General features: G+C 69.5%; 2 protein-coding genes across 6 annotated transcripts in view; both read right to left on the bottom strand.

Moving 5' to 3' along the window:
* Positions 1–1,280: 1,280 nt before the first annotated feature.
* On the bottom strand, positions 1,281–3,188 carry ATP6V1F (ATPase H+ transporting V1 subunit F). Of its 3 annotated transcripts, none has more exons than XR_008575452.1 (3): positions 2,978–3,188; positions 2,164–2,539; positions 1,281–1,620 (listed from the first exon to the last, which is right to left on the bottom strand). XR_008575452.1 is itself a non-coding variant. In XM_054813163.1 (3 exons), exons 1-2 carry the CDS (start codon positions 3,172–3,174, stop codon positions 2,338–2,340), a joined length of 399 nt encoding a protein of 132 aa, XP_054669138.1. In that variant the 5' UTR covers positions 3,175–3,188; the 3' UTR covers positions 1,581–1,595; positions 2,318–2,337. The 3 variants fall into 3 exon arrangements, 1 of the variants encoding a protein (XP_054669138.1); XR_008575451.1 differs by having other exon boundaries at positions 2,061–2,539; XM_054813163.1 differs by having other exon boundaries at positions 1,581–1,595; positions 2,318–2,539.
* A 1,664-nt stretch (positions 3,189–4,852) lies between these two features.
* FLNC (filamin C) overlaps positions 4,853–19,756 on the bottom strand; it is a 48,879-nt gene continuing 33,975 nt past the window's right edge. For 2 of the 3 annotated variants that reach the window (XM_054813093.1, XM_054813074.1), the window contains 11 exons: positions 19,457–19,609; positions 19,221–19,343; positions 16,926–17,168; positions 13,311–13,580; positions 12,307–12,444; positions 12,030–12,145; positions 11,435–11,564; positions 8,448–8,624; positions 6,671–6,889; positions 6,140–6,355; positions 4,853–5,124 (listed from right to left, as the gene is read on the bottom strand). In XM_054813093.1, the coding sequence (XP_054669068.1) occupies positions 4,937–5,124; positions 6,140–6,355; positions 6,671–6,889; positions 8,448–8,624; positions 11,435–11,564; positions 12,030–12,145; positions 12,307–12,444; positions 13,311–13,580; positions 16,926–17,168; positions 19,221–19,343; positions 19,457–19,609 (1,973 nt within the window). In that variant the 3' untranslated portion in view covers positions 4,853–4,936. The remainder of the gene's footprint in view (positions 5,125–6,139; positions 6,356–6,670; positions 6,890–8,447; positions 8,625–11,434; positions 11,565–12,029; positions 12,146–12,306; positions 12,445–13,310; positions 13,581–16,925; positions 17,169–19,220; positions 19,344–19,456; positions 19,610–19,756) is intronic. The other variant, XM_054813083.1, reaches the window with a different exon arrangement.

A 19,756-nucleotide genomic window follows, 5' to 3' on the forward strand; every position in this document is an offset into this window, starting at 1 on the left:
GTATGTGTTTGCATGCAAACGTGGGTGCACGCGCGCGGCTGCGTGTGCGCGTACGCGTGTGCGCTTGCGCGGGTGTCTGCACGTGCGCATCTCTGCGTGTGCATACGTGTATGTGCACGCACGTGTGTGCGCGTGCGTATGTGCTCATGCGTGCACGTAGCCGTCTGTGCACACGCCTTTGTGCGTGCAAGCACGTGTGTGTGTGCCCACCCCTGTGTGTGTGTGTGCCCAGCGCTCCCCCGTCCCTGGGTGCCAGGACCCCCCCCGGGTGCCCCCCCCCCCCCCCGTGTTCCCTGGGGTGTGGGTGCCCCCCCAGGCCAGGGTGACACCGGGGGGGGTGGGGAGCCCCCTCCATGTGGGGTCCCCCCCAAGTCCCGGACCCCCACGCCAGAGGGAGCCGGCACCCCAAGATTGGGGGTCCCCTACCCAGCCCTGGATCCTGGCATGGGGGGGACCCAGCACCCCAAGATGGGGGGGCCCATCGATCCCAGCACCCCAACATTGGGGGGTCCCCATTGAGCTCTGCACCCCCGTATCTGGGAGGACCCAGCACCCCCAGACAGGGGGTCCCCCCAGCCCCGAAAGGACCCAGCACCCCAAGATCAGAGGGGTCCCCCACCCAGCCCTGGATCCTGGCATGGGGGGCACCCAGCACCCCAAGACTGGGGCTCCCCATTGAGCCCCGCACCCCCACACTGGGGGCAACCTGGCCCCCCATGATGTTGGGTCCCCATTGATCCCAGCACCCCAGGACAGGGGTCCCCCCCCCAGCACCAAAAGGACCCAGCACCCCAAGATTGGGGGTCCCCATCAATCCCAGCACCCCAGGACAGGGGGGGTGCCCCCAGCCCTGCCCCCAGCACAGAAAGATGGGGGGTCCCCCCACCCAGCCCTGGATCCTGGCACTGGGGCAACCCAGCACCCCAAGATTGGGGGTCCCCATTGAGCCCCACATCCCCACATTGGGGGGACCCAGCACCCCAAGATTGGGGGTCCCCATTGAGCCCCACATCCCCACATTGGGGGGACCCAGCACCCCAAGACTGGGGGTCCCCATTGAGCCCCACATCGGGGGGACCCAGCACCCCAAGATTGGGGGTCCCCATCAATCCCAGCACCCCAGGACAAGGGGGGTGCCCCCAGCTCCCCCACCAGCCCCAAAAGAACCCAGCACCCCAAGATGGGGGTGTGTCCCCCCCAACCAGCCGTGGACCCCAGCACTGGGGGGACCCCCCCGCCCCCCAGCCCCCCGGCGCGACCCACAGACAGCGCAGGCAGCGAGCGGTGACAGCGCGTGTTGGGGACACGGGGGGGGGGGGGACACACACACGCGGGGGGGTCAGCGACCACCAGCCCCCACCCTGGGGTGCCGCTGGGGTCCCACGGTGACATCACAAGCGCCTGGTGTCCTTGGGGTGCCCCCCCACCCCGACACCCTCTCGGAGCCATCTCCTCCCTGCCTGTGCCAGCCGTGGCAGGCAGGATCCGGCAGCAGCAGGCAGGAGCAGGCAGATTCCGGCAGCGCCGGCGCGGTGACACTTCCCCTTCCCCAGGGCGGCTGAGCAAGTGTCACGGGGCAGCGCGGGGACCCCCGGCAGCACCCTGGGGTGGGGTGAGGACCTTTGGGGTGGGGTGAGGACCCCCGGCAGCACCCTGGGGTGCAATGGGGATCCCTGGGGTGGAGTGAGGACCCCCCGCAGCACCCTGGGGTGGGGACCCTTGGGGTGGGGATACCTCAGCAGCACCCTGGGGTAGGGGGGGACCCCTGAGGTGGGGTGAGGACCCCCTGCAGCACCCTGGGGTGGGGGGGGGACCCTTGGGATGGGGTGGAGACCCTCTGACAGCACCCTGGGGTGCAATGGGGATCCCTGGGGTGGGGTGAGGACCCCCGGCAGCACCCTGGGGTGGGGTGAGGACCCTTGGGATGGGGTGAGGACCCCCAGCAACACCCTGGGGTGGGGATCCCTGGGGTGGGGTGAGGACCCCCGGCAGCACCCTGGGGTGCAATGGGGATCCCTGGGGTGGGGTGAGGACCCCCCGCAGCACCCTGGGGTGGGGACCCTTGGGGTGGGGTGAGGACCCCCTGCAGCACCCTGGGGTGGGGGGGGGACCCTTGGGATGGGGTGGAGACCCTCTGACAGCACCCTGGGGTGGGGTGAGGACCCTTGGGATGGGGTGAGGACCCCCAGCAACACCCTGGGGTGGGGATCCCTGGGGTGGGGTGAGGACCCCCAGCAGCACCCTGGGGTGGGGACGCTTGGGGCGGGGACCCCCGGGGGTGGGTGCAGGGACCCCCGGGGGTGGGTGCAGGGACCCCGGGTGGGTGCGGGGACGTGCCTAGCGCATGTCCTCGGGGCTGAAGACCCCGCGGGCGCGGCGCAGGACGGAGTCCTTGGCGGGGTCGTAGGGGTGCTCCTTGGAGGGGATCTCCAGCACGGCGGGCAGCGGGCGGGCGTGCGCCTCCACGGCGTGGCGGATCAGCTCGGCCAGGCACTGGCTGATCAGGATGATCCCGATGTCCTCCCGGTTCAGGAAGCTCCTGGGGGGGCGGGGGGGGTGGGTGTCAGCGGACCGGGACCCCCCCGGGATGACACCACCACCCCCCCCGGGACCCCCTTTCCCCCCCCCTGCTCCAGACACCCCGGGACTTCCCCCCACCCCCCGGGCCGGTGTCCGTGTCGTCCCCCCCCAGGCCCATCCCCGTGTCCCCCCCCGGTCCCACCCCCGTGTCCCCCCCAGGCCGGGCCCATCTCCGTGTCCCCGTCCCCCCCCCAGGCCGGTGTCGTCCCCCCCCAGGCCCATCTCCGTGTCCCCCCCCGGTCGTCCCCCCCCCCGTCCCATCCCCGTGTCCCCCCCCGGGCCAGTGTCCGTGTCCCCCCCCCCCCCGGGCCGGTTCCCGTGTGTCCCCCAGGCCCATCCCCGTGTCCCCCGTCCCCCCCCAAGGCCGGTGTCGTCCCCCCCCCGGTCCCACCCGCACCGGAACGTCTCCTCGATCTCGGCCAGGCTGGTTTCCTTCTCCACCACCAGGAAGTTAGGCTTGCGGTGCTTATCCAGCTCCCCCACGCCGCCCAGCAGGAACCCGGTCACCGTGTCCTCGTCCCCCACCACCGCGATCAGCTTCCCGCGCCCCGCCATGGCCCGCACCGCCACCGGCCCCGGGGCACCGCTGCGCATGCGCGCCGCAGAGGGACACGCCCCCTTCCCACCGTCGTCAGGGCAACGGCGCTGTCGCTCCGCCCACGACCATCGGCCCCGCCCCGTCGTTTCCGGCCCCGCCCTGCTTGCGCCATCTGGCCCCGCCCCCGATTAATGGCGCCACCGCCAGCTGCGGCCGTCTGCTCTGGCCACGCCCCCGAACTCTTGGCCCCGCCCCCGATTAATGGCGCCACCGGCCGCTGCGGCCGTCTGCTCTGGCCACGCCCCCGAGCTCTTGGCCACGCCCCCGCAGCCCCCGCCCCGCCGTGCTGGCCCCGCCCCGCCCCTGGTTCTGGCCCCGCCCATGTAGGGCTGGTCCCGCCCCCTTCTCCGGCCCTTTGCCCCGCCCCCGCAGCGATCGCCCCTCCCCAGCCCCGTGGCCCCGCCCCCGAGGGCCGTGCTTGGCGCATGCGCAGCGCGCCGTGCCCTTGAGGGGACGCGGGGGGGGGAACCCCCCCTCCATGGGCCCCCCCCACCCCTATGGGCCCCCCCACCCCCATGGGACCCCCCCGTCCTGACCCCCCCCCCCGGGGCACAGCACCCCCAACCGCACGGACGCAGGGCCCCACTGTCCTGACCCGGACCCCCCAACCCACCCCAGAACCCCCAGGACCCCCCCGGGAACCCCCCAACTCATCCCGGACCCCCCCCAGGGTCCCCTCCTGGACCCCATATCCTGCCCCGGACGCCCCCATGGTCCCCTGGACTCCATGTCCTGCCCCGGACCCCCCCCCAACCCACCCCAGGGCCCCTCTGGTCCCCCCCAACCCATCCCAGCCCCCCCCTGGACCCCCCCCCGGACCCGATGTCCCGACCTGGACCCCCCAAGGAACCCCCAGGACCCCCCCCCCAAACCCACCCTAGGGTTCCTCCAGACTCCCCAACCCATCTCAGACCCCCCAGGAAGCCCCCGAACCCCATGTCCTGCCCCGGACCCCCCCCCAACCCACCCCAGGGTCCCTCCAGACCCCCCAACCCATCCCAGCCCCCCCCTGGACCCCCCCCCGGACCCGATGTCCCGACCTGGACCCCCCCAGGGTCCCCCAGACTCCATGTCCTGCCCCGGACCCCCCCCCCAACCCATTTCAGACCCCCCAGGAACCCCCCGAACCCCATGTCCTGCCCCGGACCCCCCCCCAACCCACCCCAGGGTCCCTCCAGACCCCCCAACCCATCTCAGACCCCTCAGGAACCCCCCGAACCCCATGTCCTGCCCCGGACCCCCCCCCCCAACCCCCCAGGAACCCCCCGAACCCCATGTCCTGCCCTGGACCCCCCCCCCCAACCCCCCAGGAACCCCCCGAACCCCATGTCCTGCCCCGGACCCCCCCCCCCCAACCCCCCAGGAACCCCCCGAACCCCATGTCCTGCCCTGGACCCCCCCCCCAACCCCCCAGGAACCCCCCGAACCCCATGTCCTGCCCCGGACCCCCCCCCCCAACCCCCCAGGAACCCCCCGAACCCCATGTCCTGCCCCGGACCCCCCCCCCCAACCCCCCAGGAACCCCCCGAACCCCATGTCCTGCCCCGGACCCCCCCCCCCCAACCCCCCAGGAACCCCCCGAACCCCATGTCCTGCCCTGGACACCCCCCCCCAACCCACCCTAGGGTCCCTCCGGCCCCCCCCCCAACCCCCCTCACAGCAATCACAGCCCCCCCGAGTCTCCCAGTGCTTTATTGGTGGGGTCAGGACCCCGATGGGACCCCCCGGTGCGGGGGGGGGGGGTGCGGGGGGGGGGGGTCAGGGGACGGTGACGCGGTAGGGGCTGCCCGGGACGTTGTCGTCCCCCCAGCGCAGGATGAGGACGTAGTCCCCCTTCTCCTTCACGGTGTAGGTGACGTTGTAGACGCGGTTGCCCACGTGCTTGACGTACACCTCCTCGCACGGGGTCTTGGGGCCGTGCACCCCCACCATCAGCATGTTGGTACCTGGGGGGGGGGTCCTCACCCTGACTTCGAGGCCCCAGGACCCCCCCAGTGACCCATCACCCCCCCAGGACCACTCGAGCCCCCCCAGATCCCCCCGACCCCCTCAATGAGCCATCACTTCCCCGCCAGGCCCACCCGAGACCCCCCCAGTGCCCCCCCACCTCCCCTCCCAGACCCCCCCAGCACCACTCAAGACCCCCCAGACAGCAGCCCCCACCTTCCCAGTGACCCCCCCCAGACCCCCCCATGACTTCCCCATGTGTCCCCCCCAGACCCCTCTGTGACTCCCCCGTGTGTCCCCCCCAGACCCCCCTGTGACTCCCCAGGACCACCATGCCCCCCCTGTGTCCCCTCCAGACCCCCCTGTGATCCCCCAGACCCCCCATGTCTCCCCCAGACCCCCCCTGTGACTCCCCCGTGTGTGTCCCCCAGATCCCCCTGTGACCCCCCAGGACCACCATGCCCCCCCTGTGCCCCCCCATGCCCTCCCGTGCCCCCCCCAGACCCCCCTGTGACCCCCCAGACCCCCCCGTGCCCCCTCTGTGCCCCCCCCAGACCCCCCAGATCCCCCTGTGTCCCCCCCCAGACCCCCCTGTGCCCCCTGTGCCCCCCCTATGCCCCCCCCAGATCCCCCTGTGCCCCCCCCCAGACCCCCCTGTGATCCCCCAGGCCCCCCGTGCCCCCCCGAGCCCCCCGTGCCCCCCTGTGCCCCCCCCAGACCCACCTGTGTCCCCCCCCAGACCCCCCTGTGCCCCCCCCAGATCCCCCTGTGCCCCCCCAGATCCCCCTGTGCCCCCCCAGACCCCCCTGTGATCCCCCAGGCCCCCCGTGCCCCCCCCGAGCCCCCCGTGCCCCCCTGTGCCCCCCCCAGACCCACCTGTGTCCCCCCCCAGACCCCCCTGTGCCCCCCCCCAGACCCCCCTGTGATCCCCAGACCCCCCTGTGCCCCCCCCAGGCCCCCCGTGCCCCCCCGAGCCCCCCCGAGCCCCCCGTGCCCCCGTGCCCCCCCACGCACCGGCCTTGCTGCAGTCCACGGTGAAATGGTTCTTCTGGCCCAGGAAGGCGGTGGCCAGCCCCGGCCCCCGCGCCACCACCTTCCCCGCGTCCGAGGAGAACTTGGGGAGCCCCCCGAAGGCGGGGGGGCCCCGCGACGCCGACCCCCCCCGCGTCACCGTCTCCACCAGCACCGTCGAGGTCTCGTGCAGGCTGTGGCCCCCCGACAGACGCGGGCCTGGGGGGCGCGGGGGTGTCGTCAGAACCCCCCCCAGAGACCCCCTGTCACAGCACCCTGGGACCCCCCGTCACCCTGGGACCCCCATCACATCACCCCAGGGACCCCCTGTCACATCACCCTGGGACCCCCCCATCCTGTCACCCTGGGGGTCTTCTTTCATGTCACCTTGGGGACCCCCCCCTCACATCACCCTGGGGACCCCCCCATCCTGTCACCTCGGGGGTCCCCCGTCACGTCACCCCAGACCCCCCCCCGTCCCATCACGCCGCCGACCCCTTGCCACCCCCCCGGGGGTCCCGTCCCGCTCCGTACCGGTGACCTTGGCCTTGAAGGGGCTGCCGACGATGTGGTGCGGCCCCCCGTACTTGATGGAGATGAGGTAGTTGCCGGGCGCCATGGGGGTGTAGGTGACGCGGTGGCCCTCGGCGCACTCCACGCAGTCCAGCTTCACCTTGGAGGGGCCGTCGATGGTGACGGCCAGCGCCCCCGCCCCCGCGTTCGCCGTCTTCACCAGGAACTCGGAGCACACGCCTGCGCCGGGGGGGGGTCAGGTGCCGGCACCGCGCCGTGCCACGGCCACCACCCCATGGACGTGTCCCCACGGCCACCACCCCATGGCCACCACCCCATGGATGTGTCCCCACAGCCACCACCCCATGGCCACCACCCCATGGCCACAGCCCCATGGACGTGTCCCCACGGCCACGGCCCCATGGCCACCACCCCATGGATGTGTCCCCATGGCCACCACCCCATGGCCACATCTCCATGGCCACCAGCTTGGGCCATGGCCCCATGGCCACCACCCCATGGACGTGTCCCCACAGCCACCACCCCATGGCCACGGCCCCACGGCCACCACCCCATGGCCACCACCCCATGGCCACATCTCTACTGCCACCACCCCATGGCCACCACCCCATGGCCACCACCCCATGGACGTGTCCCCATGGCCACCACCCCATGGACATGTCCCCATGGCCACATCTCCACTGCCACCACCCCATGGCCACAGCCCCATGGATGTGTCCCCACGGCCACGGCCCCATGGCCACATCTCCACTGCCACCAGCCTGGGCCACAGCCCCATGGCCACCACCCCATGGCTGTGTCCCCACAGCCACCACCCCATGGCCACGGCCCCATGGCCACATCTCCACTGCCACCACCCCATGGACATGTCCCCACGGCCACCACCCCATGGACGTGTCCTCATGGCCACAGCCCCACTGCCACCAACCCATGGCTGCATCCTCACAGCCACCACCCCATGGACGTGTCCCCACGGCCACATCCCCGTGGATGTGTCCCCATGGCCACATCTCCACTGCCACCAGCCTGAGCCACAGCCCCATGGCCACCACCCCATGGCTGTGTCCCCACAGCCACCACCCCATGGCTGCGTCCCCATGGCCACTACACCACGGCCACGTCCCCACTGTCACCACAACATGGTCATGTCCCCATTGCCACCACCCCATGGCCACGTTCACTGCTACCAGCCTGAGCCGTGGCCCCATGGCCACGTCCCCACAGCCACGACCCCATGGATGTGTCCCCACGGCCATGTCCCCATTGCCACCACCCCATGGACATGTCCCCATGGCCATGTCCTCACAGCCACCACCCCATGGACGTGTCCCCATGGCCACATCCCCATTGCCACCACCCCATGGCCACGTTCACTGCTACCAGCCTGAGCCGTGGCCCTATGGCCACGTCCCCATTGCCACCACCCCATGGATGTGTCCCCATGGCTGTGTCCCCATGGCCACATCCCCATGGCCACCACCCCATGGCCACGTCCTCACAGCCACCACCCCATGGATGTGTCCCCACGGCCGTGTCCCCATGGCCACATCCCCATGGCCGTGTCCCCACTGCTGCCAGCCCGAGCCGTGTCCCCACACCACGGCCGTGTCCCCACCGCCACCTCCCCACGGCCACGTCCCTGTGGCCCCCACCCCATGGGCACAGCCACGTCCCCATGGCCGCCCTCCCACAGCACGGTGCCGACCGCGACCGTTGCCACCACCCAGAGCTACATCCCCGCGGCCGTGGTATCGACCGCGTCCCCGAGCGGTGTCACCTGTGAGGCCGCCCTCGAGGCCGGGGCCGTAGGCGGTGACGAGCCCGGGGTCCCCGGCCTGGCTCTGCTCGCCCACGCGGATGTTGAAGGGGCTGCCGGGCACGTGGCGCCCGTTGAAGCGCAGGTCGATGGAGTGCACCCCGTTCTCCCGCGGCAGGAACCCGATGGCGTACTTGTCTGGGGGTGGCACCGCGTCACCCGCCGCCCCGGCACCGCGGCACCCTGTCCCCGTGTCCCCACGTCCCCACGTCCCCGTGTCCCCACGTCCCCACGCCCCATCTCCCCCTGTCCCATGTCCCTGTGTCGCCACGCCCCGTGCCACGTGTCCCCACGTCTCTGTGTCCCTGTGTCTTGCGTCCCCGTGTCCCCACGCCCCACATCCCCATGTCCCCGTGCCCCACACCCCACATCCCTGTGTCCCCATGTCCCCACGCCCCACATCCCTGTGTCCCCGTGCCCCACACCCCACATCCCTGTGTCCCCATGTCCCCACGCCCCACATCCCTGTGTCCCTGTGCCCCACACCCCACATCCCCGTGTCCCCGTGCCCCACACCCCACATCCCTGTGTCCCCATGTCCCCACATCCCTGTGTCCCTGTGCCCCACACCCCACATCCCTGTGTCCCCATGTCCCCACGCCCCACATCCCTGTGTCCCTGTGCCCCACACCCCACATCCCCGTGTCCCCGTGTCCCCACGCCCCACATCCCTGTGTCCCCACGCCCCACATCCCCGTGTCCCCGTGCCCCACACCCCACATCCCTGTGTCCCTGTGCCCCACACCCCACATCCCTGTGTCCCCATGTCCCCACGCCCCACATCCCTGTGTCCCTGTGCCCCACACCCCACATCCCTGTGTCCCCATGTCCCCACACCCCACATCCCCGTGTCCCCGTGCCCCACACCCCACATCCCTGTGTCCCCATGTCCCCACATCCCTGTGTCCCTGTGCCCCACACCCCACATCCCCGTGTCCCCGTGTCCCCACGCCCCACATCCCTGTGTCCCCATGTCCCCACATCCCTGTGTCCCTGTGCCCCACACCCCACAACCCTGTGTCCCCATGTCCCCACGCCCCACATCCCTGTGTCCCTGTGCCCCACACCCCACATCCCCGTGTCCCCGTGTCCCCACGCCCCACATCCCTGTGTCCCCACGCCCCACATCCCCGTGTCCCCGTGCCCCACACCCCACATCCCTGTGTCCCTGTGCCCCACACCCCACATCCCTGTGTCCCCATGTCCCCACGCCCCACATCCCTGTGTCCCTGTGCCCCACACCCCACATCCCTGTGTCCCCATGTCCCCACACCCCACATCCCCGTGTCCCCGTGCCCCACACCCCACATCCCTGTGTCCCCATGTCCCCACATCCCTGTGTCCCTGTGCCCCACGCCCCACATCCCTGTGTCCCCATGTCCCCACATCCCTGTGTCCCCGTGCCCCACACCCCACATCCCTGTGTCCCCGTGCCCCACACCCCACATCCCTGTGTCCCCATGTCCCCACATCCCTGTGTCCCTGTGCCCCACACCCCACATCCCTGTGTCCCCATGTCCCCACACCCCACATCCCTGTGTCCCTGTGCCCCACACCCCACATCCCCGTGTCCCCGTGCCCCACACCCCACATCCCTGTGTCCCCATGTCCCCACATCCCTGTGTCCCTGTGCCCCACACCCCACATCCCTGTGTCCCCATGTCCCCACGCCCCACATCCCTGTGTCCCTGTGCCCCACACCCCACATCCCCGTGTCCCCGTGTCCCCACGCCCCACATCCCTGTGTCCCCATGTCCCCACATCCCTGTGTCCCTGTGCCCCACACCCCACATCCCTGTGTCCCCATGTCCCCACGCCCCACATCCCTGTGTCCCTGTGCCCCACACCCCACATCCCCGTGTCCCCCTGTCCCCACGCCCCACATCCCTGTGTCCCCACGCCCCACATCCCCGTGTCCCCGTGCCCCACACCCCACATCCCTGTGTCCCTGTGCCCCACACCCCACATCCCTGTGTCCCCATGTCCCCACGCCCCACATCCCTGTGTCCCTGTGCCCCACACCCCACATCCCTGTGTCCCCATGTCCCCACGCCCCACATCCCTGTGTCCCTGTGCCCCACACCCCACATCCCCATGTCCCCGTGTCCCCACACCCCACATCCCTGTGTCCCCATGTCCCCACATCCCCGTGTCCCCGTGTCCCCACGCCCCACATCCCTGTGTCCCCATGTCCCTACGCCCCAGATCCCTGTGTCCCTGTGCCCCACACCCCACATCCCTGTATCCCCGTGTCCCCACGCCCCACATCCCTGTGTCCCCATGCCCCACATCCCCACATCCCCGTGTCCCCACGCCCCACATCCCTGTGTCCCCGTGTCCCCATGCCCCACATCCCTACATCCCACATCCCTGTGTCCCCACATCCCCACATCCCACATCCCTGTGTCCCCACGTCCCCATGTCCCCATGCCCCACATCCCTGTGTCTGCCACACCCCACATCCCCATGTCCCCACATCCCCACACCCCACATCCCCATGTCCCCATGTCCCCACACCCCACATCCCCATGCCCCACATCCCCACATCCCTGTGTCCCCACGCCCCATGTCCCCATGTCCCCATGTCCCCACATGCCCATGTCCCCACGCCCCACATCCCTGCGTCCCCATGTCCCTGTGTCCCCACGCCCCACATCCCTGCGTCCCCACGTCCCCATGTCCCGTGTCCCCACATCCCCACGCCCCACACCCCTGTGTCCCCACACCCCTGTGTCCCCGTGCCCTGTGTCCCCGTGCCCTGTGTCCCCATGTCCCCACATCCCCGTGTCCCCACACCCCCATGTCCCCACACCCCTGTGTCCCCACACCCCCGTGTCCCCACATCCCCATGCCCCACATCCCCATGCCCCACATCCCCATGCCCCACATCCCCACACCCCACATCCCCGTGTCCCCACGCCCCCGTGTCCCCGTGCCCCGTGTCCCACCGCTGTCCAGCTCAGAGACGTAGCACTCCTCCACGACGCCGGCCGGCGTGTGCACCTTGGCGTCGATGACGCCGCGCGCCCCGTTCAGCTGCACCGCGAAGGAGGCCGGCTGGTTCACCGTCACCGTCTCCTGCGGGGACACGGCGCTGGCACCGACCCCCGGGCAGCGGGGGGGTCCCAAGGGTGACACGGGGGTCCCGGAGGTGGCACAGGGTGGGATGGGGTCAGCGTGGGGGGCAGAGGGCTGGCAGCAGGATGGGTCCCAAGGGTGCCACATGGGCGCAAGGTGGCCCGGGGGGGTACGGGGGTCCCAAGGGTGGCACCGGGGGGGGGTCCCAGGGGTGGCACCGGGTGGGATGGGGTCAGCGTGGGGGGCGCATGGGTGGCAGCAGGATGGGTCCCAAGGGTGCCACATGGGCGCAAGGTGGCCCTGGGGTGACACGGGGGTCCCAAGGGTGCCACAGGGGCAGAAGGTGGCTCAGGGGTGCCAGGGGGGTCCTGGGGGGGGGGTGCGGAGCCCAGGGCTGCAGGGTGACGCCGGGGGTGCCAGGGGGGTGCCAGGGGGGTGCCAGGGGGGTGCGGGCGTCCCGGGTACCTGGAGGCTGGTGACCGTGAGGCGCCGGGCGTCATCGGAGTGGGAGGCCACGGGCACCACGAAGGGGCTGTCGGGGATGTGCTCCTCGTTGAACTTGATGGAGACCTCGTAGTCACCTGGGGGGGGGCACGGCGGCCTCGCACGGGGGTCCCACCTTGCACGGGGACACCCTCGCACGGGGACGCCCTCGCACGGGGGTCCCGCTGCCCCCGGCAGGAGGCTGGGGGGGGGCTTTTTCTCCCCGGGGAGGGGGGGGGCGGGGGCCCCCCAGACCCACCGGGCTCCTGGACGAGGTAGGAGACGCCGCAGGAGCCGTCCTTGCGGTCCTCGAAGGCGATCTCGGCCTTGCTGGGCCCCTCCACCGCGATGGAGAGGCCCCCGGCCCCCGCCTCCCGCGTCCAGATGCTGAACTCGGCTGGGGGGGACGCACAGGGACACCCATGGGTGCCCCCGGCCTCTGCCGGCACCCCGGGGCCGGCGCCATCCCCCACCCGCCGTGCCCCACGGCCCCTGCACCCACATCCCCCCCCCACCTGCACCCATACCCCCCCCAGCACCCATAACCCCCCAACTACACCCATACTCCCCCATCCATAGCACCCACATCCCCTATAGCACCCACATCCCCTATAGCCCACACCCCCCATAGCCCCCACCCCCATAGCCCCCACCCCCATAGCCCCCACCCCCATAGCCCACACCCCCCATAGCCCCCACACCCCCCATAGCCCCCACACCCCATAGCCCCCACCCCCCCAGCCCCCCATAGCCCCCACACCCCATAGCACCCACCATAGCACCCACCCCCCATAGCCCCCACACCCCCTATAGCACCCATCCCCATAGCCCCCCCATAGCACCCACCCCCCATAGCCCCCACACCCCCCATAGCACCCATATCCCCCATAGCCCCCACACCCCATAGCACCCATCCCCATAGCCCCCCCATAGCACCCACCCCCCCATAGCCCCCACCCCCCATAGCCCCCCCCATAGCCCCCACCCCCCAGCACCCACACCCCCTATAGCACCCCCACCCCCCCCAGCCCCCCATAGCCCCCACACCCCATAGCACCCCCCATAGCCCCCACCCCCCCATAGCCCCCACACCCCCTATAGCACCCATATCCCCCATAGCCCCCACACCCCATAGCACCCACCCCCCATAGCACCCCCCATAGCCCCCACCCCCCCATAGCCCCCACACCCCCTATAGCACCCATACCCCCCATAGCCCCCACACCCCAGCACCCACCCCCCCAGCCCCCCCACCCCCCGTACCTGGCACGCCGGCCACTCCGCGCTGGAGGCCGGTGCCCCCCGCCCGCACCTTGTGGGCGCCCCCCTCGCCCAGGGGCCCCACGGTGAACTGGAAGGGGCTCCCCGGCACGTGCTGCCCGCGGTATTTGACGCTGACGGTGTGGGGCCCCATCTCCTGCGGCACGAAGCGCACGCTGTACACCCCCGCGCCCCCCGCCACCACCTCCGCCTCGAACCGCTGCCCCGACGGGCTCAGCACCTGCGCCGACAGCTCCTGGGGGGACGCCTCGCCTGCGCGGGGACACCGGCACCTCGCACGCCCGCGCCTCGCACGTCCGTCCCGCCGGCACCCGCCCCGGCACCCTGCACCCCCGCACCCCCGCCCCGGCACCCTGCACCCCTGCGCCAGCACCTGCACCCCAACACCCCAGCACCCCTGCGACAGGGCACCCCAAGGCACCCCAGGGCACCCCAGCACCAGAGCACCCCAGGGCACCCCAAGGCACCCCAGGGCACCCCAGTACCAGGGCACCCCAACACCAGGGCACCCCAGCACCCTGGTACCCCAGGACACCCCAACACCAGGGCACCCCAGCACCCTGGTACCCCAGCACCAGAGCACCCCAAGGCACCCCAGGGCACCCCAGCACCAGAGCACCCCAGGGCACCCCAAGGCACCCCAGGGCACCCCAGTACCAGGGCACCCCAACGCCAGGGCACCCCAGGGCACCCCAAGGCACCCCAGGGCACCCCAGGGCACCCCAGTACCAGGGCACCCCAGTACCAGGGCACCCCAGGGCACCCCAAGGCACCCCAGGACAGCAGCACCCCGACACCCCAGGGCACCCCAAGGCACCAGCACCCCAGCACCCTGGTACCCCAGGGCACCAGCACCCCAGCACCCCAAGGCACCCCAGGGCAGCAGCACCCCGACACCCCAGGGCACCCCAGCACCCCAGTACCAGGGCACCCCAACACCAGGGGACCCCAGCACCCCAGCACCCCAAGGCAGCAGCACCCCGACACCCCAGGGCACCCCAACACCAGGGCACCCCAGGGCCCCCCAGGGCCCCCCAGGGCACCCCAGCACCCACCGGGGACCCCCTGCCACCCCGCGACCCACCAGAGCCTGCACGTGCCCCCCCCGGGAGCGTGCACCCTCGTGCAAAGGACACACCGGCGCTTGCAAGCGTGCACCCTCGTGCAAAGGACACGCGCGCACTCGCAAGCACCTACGTGAGCGCGCACGCCCGCAAGCGCGCGCTTGCACGCGCGCACACCTGTGAGTTTGCACGCTTACGCTAAGGGCACGCGTACACACCGCCATGAGCGTGCGCACCCGCTTGCGCACGCTTCTGCAGCACGTGCCCACGGGCGCACGCTTGTGAGCGTGCACGTGCCCGCACACAGACCTGTGAGTTCGCACACTTGTGCGCTGAGGGCACGCACACACCTGTGAGCACACGTGCCTGCCTGCTTGTGCACCCTCGTGTAAAGGACGTGGGCGTGCTTGCAAGCATGGGCACGCATCCTTGCACACTTATGCTAAGGGCATGCACAGCCCTGTGAGTGTGCACACCTGCTTGCACACACTTGTGCAAAAGGCCCCACTCTGTGAAGGGCCAGCGTTGCCCCCCCCCGACCTGAGCGCACGTCCCCGTGCGAGGGGCGCACACCCCCTCTCGTGAGCAGCTGGTGCCCAGCCGCCACGCGTGTGCGAAGGCAGTCTGGTGTGAGTGTGTCACACCTGGAGCTCCCAGGACACGGATGTGTGTCCTGGCCTCGTGCGAGGCCTCGTGCAAGGGGCACGCACAGGCTGGTGTGGGAGGGGGGCGTTCTGGCCCCTCGTGTGAGCACGCAGCCCCCGTGCAAGGGCACACGATCCCCGTGCAAGCACACAGCCTCCTGAGTGAGTGCCAGCCGTGTGCAAGCACTCTCCTGTGTGCACGACCCGCCGTGTGAGCACACGCTGATGTGCAAACACACTCTGACGCACCAGTGCACCAAGTCCTCGTGCAAGCACGCTCCCCTGCACACACACGGTGCCTGTGCAAGCACACTCGCCTGTGCAAGCTCACTCTCCTGTACCAGTGCACCAAGCCCTTGTACAAGTGCGCTCCCCTGCACGCACAGCCCCCGTGCAAGCACCTTCCCATGTGCAAGTGCACCTAGCCCTGGTGCAAACCCCTTTCCCTGCACGCGCAGCACCTGTGCAAGCACAGCCCTGGTGCAACCACATCCCCTGCACGCACAGCACCCGTGCAAGCACACCCCCATGTGCAAGGGCACCCAGCCCCGGTGCAAATGCCCTCCGTTGCACGCATGCCCCCGTGCAAGCCCCCCGTGGTGCAGCCACCCTTGTTGCGCACCCCCCTTGCACACCCCCCACCTAGCACACTCCCCTTGCACATCCCCTTGCCCCACCCTGCGCAGCCACCCTCGTTGCACACCCCCCCTCACACACACCCCCCTTGCACGCCCCCCCTTGTCACACACGCACCTCCCTAGCACACCCCCTCCCGCGGTGCAGCCACCCTCATTGCACACCCCCTCGCACACCCCCTCCACACAGTGCAGCCCCCCTCTGTTGCACACTCCCCTTGCACACCCCCCTCAGTGCAGCCAGCCTCATTGCACACCCGCTCGCACACACACCCCCTTGCACCCCCACCCTCGTCTCACACCCCCCCTCCCTGCAGTGCAGCCCCCCTCATTGCACACCCCCTCTGTTGCACACCCCCTCATTGCACACCCCCTCTGTTGCACACCCCCTCCCCACAGTGCACCCCCCTCATCGCACCCCCCCTCATTGCACACCCCCTCTGTTACACCCCCCCTCATCGCACACCCCTCATCGCACACCCCTCATTGCACACCCCCTCTTTGCACACCCCCTCTGTTGCACACCCCCTCCCCACAGTGCACCCCCCTCATCGCACCCCCCCTCATCGCACACCCCTCATCGCACACCCCCTCTGTTACACACCCCCTCATCGCACCCCCCTCATCGCACACCCCTCATCGCACACCCCTCATCGCACACCCCTCATTGCACCCCCCCTCATCACACACCCCTCATCGCACACCCCCTCTGTTACACCCCCCCTCATCACACACCCCTCATCGCACACCCCTCATCGCACACCCCTCTGTTACACCCCCCCTCATTGCACACCCCTCATCGCACACCCCTCATTGCACACCCCCTCTTTGCACACCCCCTCATTGCACACCCCCTCTGTTGCACACCCCCTCCCCACAGTGCACCCCCCCTCATCGCACACCCCTCATCGCACACCCCCTCTGTTACACCCCCCCCTCATCGCACACCCCTCATTGCACACCCCTCATCACACACCCCTCATTGCACACCCCTCTGTTACACCCCCCCTCATCACACACCCCTCATCGCACACCCCTCATCGCACACCCCTCATTGCACACCCCTCTGTTACACCCCCCCTCATCACACACCCCTCATCGCACACCCCTCATCGCACACCCCTCATCGCACACCCCTCTGTTACACCCCCCCTCATCGCACACCCCTCATCGCACACCCCTCTGTTACACCCCCCCTCATCGCACCCCCCCTCACCCCCCCTCACCCCCCGCCCCCCCGGCGCAGCCACCCACCCTCCTGGGCGCGGGCGATGGGGCCGAAGGAGCCCAGCCCCTCCCGGGCCAGGAAGCCCCCGAAGACGTTGGGGAAGGGGTCCCCGCCGACCTGGGTGGACTCCTCCACCCGCACCTCCCGCGTGGTCTCGCCGCCCCGCGTCTTGCTGATCTCGGTGCGCTCGGTGCGCGTGTAGGTGTGGCTGCTCCGCGTGAAGGTGCGCGTCAGGCGCTCCTGCGCCGACACCATCTGGAACCAGTTCCCTGGCGGGCGCCAGCGCCGGGACCCACGGACGGGGAGATGGGGGCGGGGGGCGGCAGCACGGGATGGGGGCACGGACGGACGGACGGACGGATGGAGACGTGGGTGGGTGGGTGGAGACAAGGGTGGAGACACGGGTGGATGGAGATGTGGATGGACGTAGGGATGGAGACATGAGTGGATGGAGACACAGATGGATGGATGGATGGATGGATGGAGACAAGGGTGGAGACACGGGTGGATGGAGATGTGGATGGACGTAGGGATGGAGACACGAGTGGATGGAGACATGGATGGATGGATGGATGGATGGATGGAGACAAGGGTGGAGACACGGGTGGATGGAGATGTGGATGGACACAAGGATGGATGGATGGATGGATGGATGGATGGATGGATGGATGGAGACAAGGGTGGAGACATGGGTGGATGGAGACATGGATGGACACAAGGATGGATGGAGATGAGGATGGACGTAGGGATGGAGACATGAGTGGATGGAGACATGGATGGACACAAGGATGGATGGAGATGAGGATGGACGTAGGGATGGAGACACGAGTGGATGGAGACATGGATGGACACACGGATGGATGGATGGATGGATGGATGGATGGATGGATGGATGGAGACAAGGGTGGAGACACAGGTGGATGGAGATGTGGATGGACACATGGATGGACAGACACATGGATGGACACATGGAGATGAGGATGGACATAGGGATGGAGACATGAGTGGATGGAGACATGGATGGACACACGGATGGATGGATGGATGGATGGATGGATGGAGACAAGGGTGGAGACACAGGTGGATGGAGATGAGGATGGACGTAGGGATGGAGACATGAGTGGACGGACACATGGATGGACACATGGAGATGAGGATGGACATAGGGATGGAGACACGAGTGGATGGAGACACGGATGGATGGATGGATGGAGACAAGGGTGGAGACACAGGTGGATGGAGACATGGATGGACACAAGGATGGATGGATGGATGGATGGACAGATGGATGGACACATGGATGGATGGATAGATGGACAGAGGGATGGATGGACGGACACAAGGGTGGAGACGGGGGGATGGAGACATGGATGGATGGAGATGAGGATGGAGACATGGACACATGGATGGACACATGGAGATGAGGATGGATGTAGGGATGGAGACACAGGTGGATGGAGACATGGATGGACACATGGATGGATGGAGACATGGATGGAGATGAGGATGGAGACATGGATGGACAGATGGAGATGAGGATGGACATAGGGATGGAGACACGGGTGGATGGAGACATGGATGGAGATGAGGATGGAGACATGGATGGAGATGAGGATGGAGACATGGATGGACAGATGGAGATGAGGATGGACATAGGGATGGAGACACGGGTGGATGGAGACATGGATGGAGACATGGATGGACACAAGGATGGATGGATGGATGGATGGATGGATGGATGGATGGAGACACAGATGGACGGACACAGGGATGGACACATGGAGATGAGGATGGACGTAGGGATGGAGAGACGGGTGGATGGAGACACGGATGGACAGAAGGATGGGTGGATGGATGGAGACGAGGATGGAGACACAGGTGGATGGAGACGTGGATGGACAGAAGGATGGGTGGAGACAGGGATGGACACAGGGATGGATGGAGATATGGATGGACATCGGGAGGGATGGACGGACGGATGGACAGAGGGGTGGATGTGCAGATGGGTGGACATGCAGATGACCACAGGCACGAGCAGACACGTGCGGACAGAAGAACGGGCGGACGGACGCGCGGACGGAGGCACAGGGGGACGGCGGCACACCCGGGGGACGCACGGACGGACGCGCGGACGCACGGAAGGGCACGGGCAGGCGTGGACGGACACGGGGACGGTCGGGGAGAGAAGGGAGAAGGAGGCGGAAATCAGAGCTGGAGCGGCCGAGACGCGTCCCCGTCCCCGAGCCCCACGGAGCAGGAGAAGGAGGAGGAGGAGGAGGAGGAGGAGGAGGAGGAGGAGGAGGAGGAAGGCCGTCCCCTACCTGGGATCTTGAGGTTGAGGTCGCAGGTGCTGCCGATGGTGGCGATGGAGGGGGCCTGCCGCCGGCGCGTGATGCTCTCCTTCATGCGCCCCTCGCCCGTCACCTTCACCGTGAAGGGGCTTCCTGCGGGCGACGGCCACCTCAGGGACCCGGCCACCCAGAGGCCACCCAAGCGTCCAGGGTCCCCGGTGCCGCCCCGTGTGGCCACGTCCCCCCCGTCCCCCCCCCGTCCCCACCTGGGACGTGTTTGTCGGCAAACTTGATGTTGATGATGTAGTTGCCGGGCTCGGTGGGGCAGTAGGTGACCTTGCAGGTGCCGTCCTCCACGTCCTCGCAGTTGATGTCCACCTTGCTGGGACCCTCGATGGACAGGCCCAGCCCGCCGTAGCCTGGGCAGCCACGAGGACACGCTCGGAGATGTCCCACTGCTGCTGTCCCCACCCTGGGGCCACCACCCGCCCCATGCAGGCCGTGGCCACGCCATAGCCATGGTCACCATAGCATCACCCTCTTGGCTGTGGCCACAACTGTGGCCA

Source organism: Grus americana, chromosome 1 (assembly GCF_028858705.1).
Source record: "Grus americana isolate bGruAme1 chromosome 1, bGruAme1.mat, whole genome shotgun sequence".
Taxonomy (NCBI): Eukaryota; Metazoa; Chordata; class Aves; order Gruiformes; family Gruidae; genus Grus; species Grus americana.